Genomic DNA, 12,543 nt, shown 5'->3' with positions numbered 1-12,543 from the left:
AAGTCTGGGCAAGAATACTCCTGAGGAGGCAGCCTGCGCAGCCCCCGTGGGTGAGCTGGAACTACAACTCCCGGCCTCCTTTAGGCGAGTAAGGGTGGATGACTCCACAGGATTGGGCATTCCCCCAAGAGGGCGGGGTTTGAGGAGAGGCCAGTCTTCCGTTGTTGCCATGGGAGACCGCCGCAAGGAGGCGGAAATTGCCGAGGAAGGTGGGGAGTGCCGAGGCGGCACGCGGGAAGGTCTCGCGGCCATGGCGGCCTCGGGGCCCGCGAGTCGCTTCTGGTGCTCGTGTCCCGAGGTGCCCTCCGCCACATTCTTCACCGCCCTGCTCTCGCTGCTGGTGTCGGGCCCACGCCTGTTCCTGTTGCAGCCGCCTCTGGCGCCCTCGGGGCTGTCTCTGCGCTCCGAGGCCCTGCGCAACTGGCAAGGTGAGCAGAGGCGGGGCGGGGATGGCGCGCTTCCTCAGCCCGCAGACTCCCGGGTCTCAGCTCTCCAGCCTCACTGCCAGCCAACCCCACCATCCGTGCCCACCATCATTCTCCCCACTTGGAGCTCCCGCATGTCTTGTCCAAAGCGCGTATCATTTCCGCCAACTCTTTCCCTACCCAGAATCGCCCCCTTCCGTGTTACCCCAGGTCCATTCATTCTTTAGTCTCGAGGGTGAATACACTTCCTAAGCTTTATAAACACGTTTTATAAACACAAACCCCATCTGCTGAAGGCCCGAGCCGCACAGGAACAAATCAAACCTCTCTCACCTTCATCGTGACAATTGAACCTCGTCTCTTGTCACCCCAATGAATGGCTTTTCCTCTTGACTCCCGAATTCTCTGCTGCGTCTTTAACTTAATCCTGACTCTAAATTCCAGCCCACAGAAGAAGCCCCTGGTAAAGTGTTTGTTTTCTCAGGGGAGAGAAATTTCTCAGACCAATGAAGTCTGTAATCATCCTTTTGTAAAAGACAGGATTCCTAGTCTTTGTTTCTTCCTAATTCTTTCCTGGGAAATCCCTGTTGCTTTTCTAACGTTAACAGAGGCCTGCGCATTCATTTCAGGTAATCCTCACTGCGATTTCATGACAGGCCATATTAAATGGCCTGTTTACCAGAAGCTGTGGTTGAATACAGAGAATCGCAAAGCTAAATACATCATAATATTGAGATAGGAACCCCGCATTTTGTTTCTAGTATGGTGATTTAGAACTAAGGCTTTGAGTATAATCTCCATACCTTTAGACAGATGGATACGTATGCATTTATTTATATGCCTGTGTGTACACATGTGGAGGTCAGAGGACAGCCTGGCAGTAGTCTTTCTCTTCTTCCCCATATGGGGCCTGGGAATCAAACTCAGGTCTTTGGGATTGGTAGCAAGCACTTCTACCTGTTGAGCCATCCCATCAGCTCCCTAAATCTTACAGAGTTGCATGTAGAATCTTTTCCTAGTTACCATGAAATTTCAATTTGGGATGTATCCAGCAAATAAACTTCTGGAGCTAATCTCACAAGGGTTTTTATGGTTTCCTGCTTAAAGCTGGAACTTCTCTCCTGTTGTAATGCATGAAGCAGTTCTTATGGTGAGCTAAATGCCAGTGTAGATAGGCACACAACCTCTGTCTGGTTTTGTGTGTGTGTGTGTTTCACTTTGAAACAAGGGACTTGCCATTTATTTACCCCAGAACTCATTATGCAGTCCAGGGTGGCTCCAAGCCTGTGATCCTCCTGCCTCACCCTTCTGACTACTAGAACACAGACATGCATCACCGTGCTTACTTAACCTTATTTGTCTGAGCATGGTGTCCATGAACAGGTAGAGATACGGTTACATAAGGGACCTTTGAAGGCCTCAAGTTTGACCACGTTATTTTATAATTAGGAAATAAAGCTGTGAGGCCATGGACCTTGGACTTAACTCAGGCAGCCTGGTTATGATAACGCCAACACGCACACACATGCGTGCGCGCGCGCGGGCGCGCATTCACACACACACACACACACACACACACACCACTCTAAGTCTTACGGCCCTAAGGATGACACCATCACTTCATCCATCTCCCTCTGGCATGTTAGGGTTCCAGCCCTCAGAAATAAATAAGTACACGAGAGGGTCAGGTGTGGTGATATTTACCTTTAATCACAGCACTGGGCAGGCAGATCTCTATGAGTTTAAGGCCAGCCTGGTCTCCATAGGGAGTTCCAGGCCAAGCAGGGCTATAGAATAAGACCCTGTCTCAAAAAACAAACAAAAAAGGAAATTAGAGCCCTGGAAGGTGGCTCAGCGAGAACCTGGCTGCCAAGTGTGAGAACTGGGGTTTGATCTCTGGAACTTTCGTGGTAGAACTTCCGAAGGTTTTCCTCTGATCATGTACTCTCATATACCCACAAATAAATAAACATAATTTTTAAAAGCTATGTACGTTAGCAATAACTTGTATTTGAAGGGAGTGTGGAAACCAAATATGGCAGACACTTGTAGTCTCAGCACTCAAAAGGCTGAGGCAGAAAGATCGTGAGTTCGCAGCTGGTCTGGGCTCCACATTTAAACCTTGCATCCCAAAGGAAGGCCAAATGATCCCAGCCCTCAGGAAGCCGGAACCAACCTGGTCTGTACAGCAATGCAAACCCCGGACAGGGCTGCGGAGTGAGACCTTGTCTCACTACAGAGAGAGAAGGGCTTTCCTAGCTATTTTATGGCCTATAAATCTTGGCTGCACCTGTAAAGCTGGAAAAACACTCTCTAAGAAGACTTACTTAATCTATGTCTATTAGTAATGATAATTTTATGGTCGTTAAAATTCCTCCTTCCTTTTTCCTCCTCCTGAACGGCCTCTATGGATGGAGAAGCCAGAATCCCAGCTGAGTTGACTGGCCCTCAGAGTGTTAAGTGAGACCCACTCAGTAGACCCTGAAGCTGTCACAATTAATTAGCCCTCACACTGCCTAGTGAGGTAGGTCACTATTAAAATCTAAAAGGAGGAGGGCTGGAGAGATGGCTCAGCGGTTAACAGAGCTGGCTGCTCTTGCAGAGGACCCAAGTTTGGTTCTCAGCACTCCACATGGTCACATTGCCCGTAACTCCAGCTCCAGGAGATCCCACACCCTCTTCTGGCCTCCACAGGTACCTGCATACAAGTAGTATACATAGACACACAACAACAAAACACAACAATCAAAACACATCTTTAAAAGAAAACCTGAAAGAGTGTTGTTATACAGCACTGGACGTGTTCAGAAATAACTCCAGTTTTCAAGTTACCTTTTTCACACATAGAAGTTGGTCTCCATAACCTCTGCTCCAGGGCTGGGAAAGAATGGAGACATCATATGTTCATGCTTTGAGTCATGGGAACTGGTTTTGATAGCCAGGGCTTCAGGGCCAGGAAGGAACAGAAACTATATTATATACTTATGCCTTGAATCATGGACACTTTCCTGTTGTGGTTTTTTTTTTTTTTTTATTGTTGAGACAGGATTCCAGGTAGTCCAAATCCACAGTATAGCTGAGAATGACCTTGAACTTGTGACCTGTCTGTCTAGCTCCTAAGCACTGGCATAAGTGTGCACCACCACTTCCTGTGCAAGTTGTCTGCAGTGCTAGTAATGGAAGCCAGGGTTTTGTGCATCCTACCAAGCTCCTGACCCACTGAGCTACAGCCCAGCATCAATGCTGCCTTCCCCTGCTGGCTTGGGGCCTGGCTTCCCCTGGTGGGAGCAGCACTGCCTTGGACCACTAACCGGAGCCATCTTTAGTTTACAGGCTGGTGACCTACATCTTCGTCTATGAGAACCCTATCTCCCTGCTCTGTGGTGCCATCATCATCTGGCGCTTTGCTGGCAACTTCGAGAGGAGCGTGGGCACCGTTCGCCACTGCTTCTTCACCTTGATCTTTACCGTCTTCTCCGCCATCATCTACCTGTCATTCGAGTCTGTGTCGTCGCTGTCTAAGCTAGGGGAGGTGGAGGATGCCAGAGGCTTCACCCCAGTAGCTTTCGCCATGCTGGGAGTCACCTCAGTCCGCTCTCGGATGAGGCGGGCCCTGGTGTTCGGTGTGGTGGTGCCTTCTGTCCTTGTACCGTGGCTGCTGCTGTGTGCCTCCTGGCTTATCCCTCAGACCTCCTTCCTCAGTAACGTCTCTGGCCTTTTGATAGGCCTATCATGTATCCTTCCTGGGAGGGAGCTGCAGAGGGAAGCTGCACCAAAGGGCAAACCCACATGGACGCTGTGGGGTGTCAGGTACACAACCTTAGGCTCCTACACAGGCAGCCTGGGCTTGGGCTCCAGCTTGGAAAACCTGAGAGCCTTGGGCAGCTCTCTGGACCAGAACTCATCTGGAAGATACAAATATGGCTGCCTGCCCAGGCCACCTCAGCTCAGCTAGTTAGCAGTTTAGGCTTAATTGCACCAGTGTGACTGTTTTTTGTTTTGTTTTGTTTTTTTTTTTTTCTTGTAAACTGAGGTGTAATCTATTCAACTAGCCATAGTGTAAGGTCTCACTGGAAGAGGGCTAGGAGAATGGCTTCCTCAGTAAGGCACTTGTGAGAACTTGAGGACACAGCCATAGCCCTGGACCTTAAACCATAATCCCTGCACTGTGGAGGTAGAGACAGGTGTCCCTAGTGCTCACGGGCCCACCAGCCTAGCCTAGATGGGTTTCAAATGAAGTGAGAGACCTTAATACTTCTGAGGATGAACACCAAGGTGGGCCGCTGGCCTCCACACACACAGTGTTGGACGGATCTGAGATGCCCGTTGTCTTAATGTTAGTGGAAGAGTTAAGAAACAGACTGGGCTTGTTGATATTCTCTTCTGTCTTTGCAGGGTGAAGAGCATGAAGCTCGGGCAGGGTGTGTGATTCACAGGCACTCTACCACTGAGCTACATCTCAGCCCTTGCTTTTCTTTAGCTCAGAGGGAAAGTCTGTAACTGGGCCTTGCTAGAAGGCCTCAAGCTCAAGACCCACCTCAGTCTCCTGAGTGCAGGATTGCTGGCTCACCGCCACACCTGCTGCCACACCCCAATTACAACTTTTTGGTGTGTGCTTTCCTTTTTTTTAAGACTTGTTTTTATTGATGAGTAAGTCTATGGTTATGTGCACCTGCATGCTGATAGTTGAGGAGGACAGGAAAGGGTGACAGGTTTCCCTGGATTTGGAGTTACAGGTGGTGGTGAGCTGCCGTGTGGGTGATGGGGACTGAACTTGGATTGTCTAGATTGGCAATTTGCACTTTTAAGTGTGGAGCCATCTTTAGATCCCCTATCCTCAAAAGGTAACTTCTTCTTGAGATGGGGGTCTTGCTATGTAACCTTGGATGACCTGAAACTCACTCTGTAGTCCACAATGTCCTGAAGCTCATATCAATCTGCCCACCTCCTCCTGCGTCCTGGATTAAAGTGGCAGGTATATGTACCACACCCGGCTTGCCTCTTGTAGTTCTGAGGTAAGGTGTAAGGTAGCCTAGTTGGGCCTGGAGCTGCCTGAGGCAGAGGAGTAGCTGGGATTACAGCCCATTACCTTAACCATCTGTTTAGGCAGGACTGGGGATCCAACCTAGGCCCTCTAGTACATCAGCCTGGTCATCACCCACTTAGCTACATGGCCAGCACTGCCTTCTCTGGCATTTATTAGGGACTGAGCCTCCCTAATGAGGAATTCCGAGATCCAGAATGCTTCAAAGTCTGAAACACCTCATGTGTTAAGATGACACAGAACACTGCTCCTGAGCTGACTGTACAAATGGGAGTAAGTGGATGCACCCGGAGTCTGTGTGACGTCATCTCAGGCTGCTGAGGCACAGGTAAAACCTGTGGAATTTGCCGTGTGTATGCAAGCATTCGAATAACCCATAAGACCTGAGCTATTTCACTCCAACTGTTTTGGACAAGAAATAGTCTATTCGACCTGTGCTTACCCTTTGGTGCAAGCATAAGACAGATGCTTAATGTTTGGTGCAGCATGGCTAGTGAGGTGGCCCAGTGGGTAAAAGTGACTGCTGCTAGGCCTGACTACCTGTAGAGTGCACTCCCTGGGGCCTTCTTGGTGGAAGAATTAATTCCAATTGCACAGTTATTCTCCAAGCCTCCTCACTCACACAAACATACACACACACACACTGTGTCACACTCATACCCATGAGCATATACATACATACAAAATAAGTGTAATTACTATTTGTTGAAGGGCATATGAGACGGTTGTACTTTTATAGCTCGGCAAGCAGTGATCGGCCAAAGCAGAGATGATGACCACGTTGAGAAGATGCTTCTGGAGAAGCCACAATGAAACTTGGTGGTGGTGCAGCCCTCAAATCTCAGCACTCAGGAGTTTGAGGCCAGAAAAGGCTCCCTCCTCCCTCAACAAAAGACCACGTGAAATTTACACTAAGGCAGGGCACCTTTGATCTGGAGCAAAACTCTAGGACTGTACCAGTCTCTGCATTATATTAAGACTGTCTTGTGACTGGTGGCTGTGGTTGCAAGGTTCAGGTACATGTGAATTCAAACACACACCACACATGGCATTGTTCCCTGTGGGTTACATGGATGGGAATGTTGGACTCTGCAGAGACTGACACATGTACCTCCCAGGGGCTGGGTCTTGGGGGGGCCGTGTCAGCGGCCTCCCTCCCTCCTGCTGCCTTCAGTTTTACTTAATACACCTACCTCAGATGGCCTCACCTACTGCTACTCCCTCGACCTCTCTGAGCGAGTAGCCCTGAAGCTTGATCAGAAGTTTCCCTTCAGTGTTATGAGGAGGATTCCCTTGTTCAAGTACATCTCAGGTTCTTCTGCCGAAAGAAGAGCAGCCCAGAGCCGTAGGTGAGTGATGGATTCCCTCCCCTTTTTGGTTGCGTGGTCAGTTTCAGTGATGGGGCAGGACCCAATGCCTTTGACACGTGTCAGGCACCCTTGCCTTTGGTAACTCAATGTAATAGATAGTCAGGGTTGGTTTTGAACTCCCATCTGTACCTTTCTGATACCAAGCTGTAGGTAGAATCCCACAAAGGCTCTCAATTGTCCAAGAGCAACTACAGAGTCAGTGAGGGTGTGGCTGGTTCACTGTGGATACAGGAGGGAACACAGTTTCTCAGCTTTGTCCAACTAAAGGTTGTACTTCTAGTTCAGCATAGAATCCCCCAGTGAGGGACTGGGGCATGGCTCAGTGGTAGAGCCCCTGCCTAGACTCCCCCAGTGAGGGGCTGGGGCGTGGCTAAGTGGCAGAGCCCCTGCCTAGAATCCCCCAGTGAGGGGCTGGGGGTGTGGCTCAGTGGCAGAGCCCCTGCCTAGAATCCCCAGTGAGGGGCTGGGGGTGTGGCTCTGTGGCAGAGCCCCTGCCTAGAATCCTCAGTGAGGGGCTGGGGGTGTGGCTCAGTGGCAGAGCCCCTGCCTAGAATCCCCCAGTGAGGGGCTGGGGGTGTGGCTCAGTGGCAGAGCCCCTGCCTAGAATCCCCCAGTGAGGGGCTGGGGGTGTGGCTCAGTGGTAGAGCCCCTGCCTAGAATCCCCCAGTGAGGGGCTGGGGGTGTGGCTCAGTGGCAGAGCCCCTGCCTAATTCACAGGAACACCTGGGTTCCAGCACTTCAAGTAAGGAAAGGAAATCTGCACAAATATCTTCTGAACATGGCTGCTGCCCTATGGGGGAGGGGTGGGGGAGAGGATGAGCCTATATGGCCAAAGACACTTGTATGTAATTTTGAGTGATTTGTGGATAGGTAATAGTCTTAACACTGCTTAGTCAGCAAACACTGTGGGGTAGCACTGGGCTGTGGCAGTTAGCCATGTTTAAACAGTCTGCTCAGTAGGTGACAGGGCAGAAGACTTGAAAGGAGAGTTTCTTGGCTTCCGTATAAAAGCAGGTGAGGCTGGCTTTTTCCTGTCTGGACTTGTTTGCCCTTAAAAACTAATAGGCGAGCCACCAGAACTTATGGGACTTCACACCTTTATAGAAGAGGCCAGGGAGGACATGTTCCCAGATAACGTGGGTCTCCAGCCTACAAGTCCCCTTTCCCATACTGCCTCTGCTGCTTGTGTTATGCCAGCCTGTGCCCCCTCAGAGACTCCACAGTTACAGCACTTCCCTTCTGTGCTGCCTCCCAGAGAAGACCCTTGCTGAGAAATGAGCGGGCTCTGTCTTTTACACCCTCTCCTAGCTGTGGGCTGTTTCCCTCCATTCCCAATGTCTGCAGCAAGCTTTGTTGAACAGTAATGGGGTAGGGTCACAAGCCCCAGCTTACACTCTCCTGGTGAATGGAGCTGCCCTGGGACCCAGAGGAAAGTTCTACTCTGAGTTACACTTGCTCACTGGGAAGCTTGGTCACCTGGTCCCAGGTCTGACCCTGGACACGTGGGCTGGATAGCGCCTAGTGTTCCTTCTGTTCCTCACGTGGCTGATGGTCGGTGACTGCCAAGATTGGCTGCAGGAATCAGAACAGAACATGATGTTTCAGGTGTCCGAACAGTCACCGGAGAGCATTATAACAGAACATGTGTGTTTATTTTAGGAAGCTGCCTTGTGGGTTGTTCTGTCTAAATCGATCTTGTTTAGAAGATTGGCTTGGCTTAGAGTTTGAGTGGTTTGTTGTATAATAAAAATTAGAGACAGTTAAAAATTAAAAATTGAAAAGGTGCCCGCAAGATGGCTTAGTGGATAAAGACATCTGCTTCCAAGTGTGAGAGCCTGAGGGACTTCCCTGGAAGTTCTCTGACCACACACACACACACACACACACACACACACACACACACCACACACACACACACACACACACACACACACACACACCACACACTACAAATGGGAAATAATTTTAAGAAGGCCGGTGGATATCATTGTAATACACATCTTTTAGGGAGACAGATCTCTGTTAGTTCCAGGCTAGCCTGGTCTACATAGAGAGTTCCAGAAAAAAAGGAGAAAAGTGCTCCCAGAAGCAGGAGTTGGGCTAGTGGGCTGGGGTAGAAATTAGGGCTTGGCATATACTAAGCAAATGCTTCACCACTGAACCATTCTCCAGCCCCAAGGGGAAAGTAAATTTTTTGTATTTTCAATTTTGTTTGTTGGTTTGTGGGTGTGGGTGGGTGTTTACCTCTCTAGTTGGTGATGTGAACCTGGGGAGTAGCACTTGAAAATGAGAATGACTAGTCTCATGCCACAGTCGACTTTATTCAGAGCATCAGTTTATACCCTGAGGGTTAAGACGTGTCACACGAGTAAGGTGTTCAACACAAGGACAGACCTCACGTGGTGAAAACATGTTACACACAGGCATGAGACTGACAACTGCTGAAGTAAAGGCACTTCCAGGAGGAACATGGAAACACATGCCAAGAGCAGTTCTGTTTTGAAGAAACTGAGGTCACAAGACTCTGACCTTGTTTTCTCAGAAGCGCTGAGAACCCTCACAGGACTCCATTCTTAGACGTTGCTCTGACGTGCGCACTCGTGCCCAGTATGCACAAATTCCTAGATGTCACCCCGAGCACTGCACTGTAGGCGTAGTGGCTCTCTCCTGCAATGCCCCACCATGCCTGTAATCTAAATGTTCTGAGGATACAGGTAGGAGCCATAGTTCACAGTCATTTTTCTCTACACTGAGAATTTAAGGAAGCCTAAACGACATGAAACCCTGTTCCCCAACCACCAAAGTCAGTATTTCTTCTCCCTTGAAACCTAGTGCTGGCTATGATCCCACTCATGCTATCTCAGGAAATGGCACTGTGTACCTTGTCCCTAGCAGAGTCACTGTCTTCTCTCTTATTCTTTTCCAGGCTGAACCCTCCACCTGGCTCCTACCCCACACAGGGTTGCCACACTCATCTGACTCCAAGTCACCCTGTCACCCAGATGCAGCATGCCAGTGGTCAGAAACTGGCCTCCTGGCCTCCCGGACACTTGCCCAGCCTACCTCCGTACCAGCCTGCTTCTGGCCTCTGTTATGTGCAGAACCACTTTGGTCCTAACCCCAATGCCTCCAGCGTGTACCCAGCATCTGCAGGGACCTCCCAGGGGCTGCAGCCTCCCTCCCCCATCAGCTGTCCTGGCTCTGTGTATTCCGGGGTCCTGGGCACTCCAGGGGCTACAGGCTCCAAGGAGTCTTCTAAGGTAGCCATGCCCTAACCAATCTGCAGAGGGGGCTTCCACCATGTTGGACAGAGAAAAGTCCTATCTGAGAAGTTAAGAATTATTTATTGAAGCCAGGGCGTGCCGGCCTGTCATCCCAGCTGGGTAGGGGGTTGAGGCCAATAGGTCAAAAGGTCAAGGCCCGTTTGGGCTCCAGAGCAAGTACAAGGCCAGCCTAGGCTATGTATAACAAGACCCTGTCTCAGAATTAGTAACACTGGCTGGGACTGACTGGGGCTCTGTGGTAGAGTGCTTACTTAGCATACTTAAGGCCTGAGTCCTCAGCTCCACAAAAACAAAAAAGAGTTACTAATTAGATACCTCTGTGTGCCAGCTCTGTTGAGTACTTTGGTAAGTGTTGCTCTCTGTGGCATTTCCCCTCCAGGCAGCTCTAGAAAGTAAAGGTTACTGGCCCGGTTTTCAGAGGCAAACGGTAAAGCTCGGCATGGTGAGACATGCCTGGAATCTCAGCTACACGGTGGGTTTGAGGCTAGCCCCTCGGCAAATGTGAGAATTAGATATTCTCGAAGGATCCAACGATACTGCTTGGTTTCTTGGTTCCTAATCCAGTGTCCTGAGAAGGCGCGGTTGTCATCGGCTGCCAGAGACTTGCCGTCCTACCCATCCCATCCTGCTCAGTGCCCGTGGGTCCTTGCTTGTGTCTGGTGTGACTGTGTACCGGGCAGTCTATGTAACATCGTCTTCCCACAGCCATCCCTGACGGGACTTCTGCCAGACTGGTGCCCTGCAGCAGCAGGCTGGTGATCCACCCTGTGAGTTACCTCTGTATAAAAACCAGCCTCCAACCTGCCAGTGGTGTGTGGCTTACTTGTGTTCAGTTCAGGGCAGGCAGTGGTTACAACAGTAGTGGGTGTGGTGACAAAAAGCTTCGAGGAGCCAGAATAACATATAGTCTGCTGTCTGCTCAGCAGCCTGCAGTGAGGACCTGACTGGGAAGTGGGTGGAAACGGTGAAGTAGAGAGTTGACCAACCCAGGGATGAGTATGGCAATTTGGTGAGAGACTGTCTCATAAAAGAATTTTCTTCTTAGTAAAAATAAGCTGAGCATGGTGGCACGTGCCTTAAATCTCAGCGTGTAGGAGGCCCAGACAGTGGATCTGAGTTTGAAGTCAACCTGGTCTATGTATTGAGTTCCGGGACATCCAAGGCTACATAGTGAGACCCTGCCTCTAAAAGTAAAAGAAAGCCAGGTACCTGCCTTTAATCCCAGCATTTGAGGGAGATCTCTAAAGTCAGCTGACCTACGACGTGACCAGTCCCAGGCTGGGGGTGTGGCTTAGTGATAGACTGCCTGTCTAGCCAACAAATGACCCTGGGTTTCATCTCTAGTACTTAAGGGCAAAGCCACGGTATCACAAGGTGTTTTAGATATGGTGCATGGCCTTCACAGCCAGGAGCTATATGGCCTGCTCTGGGCTGCCTCTGAGGGGCCCTAAGTATTCCCCAAGCCCACTCTTCCAGAGAGCACACCTAAGTGGCCTTTGAAACCCACTGGCAAGCATGACTAAGGTATGACATGACTAAGGATGGAACTATTGGGTGTGGGTTAGGAGACTTGAGTTCACAGCCAAGGGACCAGGCGTCCAGGTGCATCTAGGCCTCAGTAAGGACAGCTGGAATCTGATGGAACCTGGGGCTTTGGATTCCAGCCATGGCTAGCATTTTAGCTGTAGTGGCACTTCTGAGTACAGCCAGAGGCATGCTCTTAGGCATGGCCCCTCCACTCCGGTGTGGGGGCCTGGAGGTAGGTGTGATGGGTACCTGCTTTCAGTATAGACAGGCTTGTGTGTCCTGGTTTCTCTGGCCTTCCTGCAAGGGTGGTTCACTGGCCAGAGCTGTGAACACCAAGTCCCCTGGCGGCTGGACTGAGAATTGTCAGGTCCTCCTCTATGCCCTAGCTGCTGGCTTTACTGATGGGCTCCGGGGTGCAGAGGAATTGGTAACACAAGGGCAGAGCTGGGCTCCCAACTTCCTACTGCCCCACACTGATCAACTGCCCCTCGATCTCCATTCCTGGGGCCTTTACATGATCTGGAACCAATCAGTGCACAGGCAACCTGAAGTTAGACCAAAGCTGAACCATCTGTGTTTCTTAGAGCCTGCCCACAGGGTCCTGCTTTCCTGACTTTCGCAAGCAGCCTTTGCCCGGTTTCACCACAAATCTACTTCCCTGGGGGTCTGAGTCAAAATCTTGATGGATGGAATCTTTCCCTCCTCTAGGCCCAGAAAAGGATCTGCCTTGGGGGGGAGGAGTTTGCGGTGTCTTGAACTATGGGTTTGTCTCTTGGAGATAACCTCCGGCCACATGTGTTCCATAAGACCCCTAGGGTCTTGGGGGTCCCAACCCTCCCTTATTTGCCAAATTAGGTGCCCCATGTCTGCAAGGCATGGCTAAGTCTGTCCCT

The 12,543-nt window shown here is 50.3% G+C and overlaps 1 protein-coding gene across 4 annotated transcripts; it reads left to right on the top strand.

Annotated features, from left to right (window-relative positions):
* Nucleotides 1-211: 211 nt before the first annotated feature.
* On the top strand, nt 212-10,930 carry Rhbdd2 (rhomboid domain containing 2). 4 transcript variants are annotated; one of them, XR_015634084.1, is made up of 4 exons: nt 212-428; nt 3,752-4,159; nt 6,668-7,164; nt 7,478-10,930. XR_015634084.1 is itself a non-coding variant. In XM_087578874.1 (4 exons), the coding sequence occupies exons 2-4, from the start codon at nt 3,997-3,999 to the stop codon at nt 10,112-10,114; spliced, it is 663 nt and encodes a 220-aa protein (XP_087435000.1). In that variant the 5' UTR covers nt 212-428; nt 3,759-3,996; the 3' UTR covers nt 10,115-10,930.
* Nucleotides 10,931-12,543: the final 1,613 nt, after the last annotated feature.

This window comes from Rattus norvegicus, chromosome 12 (assembly GCF_021556685.1).
Source record: "Rattus norvegicus strain SHRSP/BbbUtx chromosome 12, alternate assembly SHRSP_T2T, whole genome shotgun sequence".
NCBI lineage: Eukaryota > Metazoa > Chordata > Mammalia > Rodentia > Muridae > Rattus > Rattus norvegicus.
This window is presented reverse-complemented; position numbering and strand designations above follow the sequence as displayed.

Bases quoted from the DNA above. Each gene is read 5' to 3' on its own strand.
- Rhbdd2 (XM_087578874.1), top strand. From the start codon at position 3,997: ATGCTGGGAGTCACCTCAGTCCGCTCTCGGATGAGGCGGGCCCTGGTG. The intron at 4,160-6,667 runs GTATCCTTCCTG...CACCTACCTCAG, and splicing joins CCTTTTGATAGGCCTATCAT to ATGGCCTCACCTACTGCTAC. The intron at 6,819-9,765 runs GTGAGTGATGGA...ATTCTTTTCCAG, and splicing joins AGAGCAGCCCAGAGCCGTAG to GCTGAACCCTCCACCTGGCT.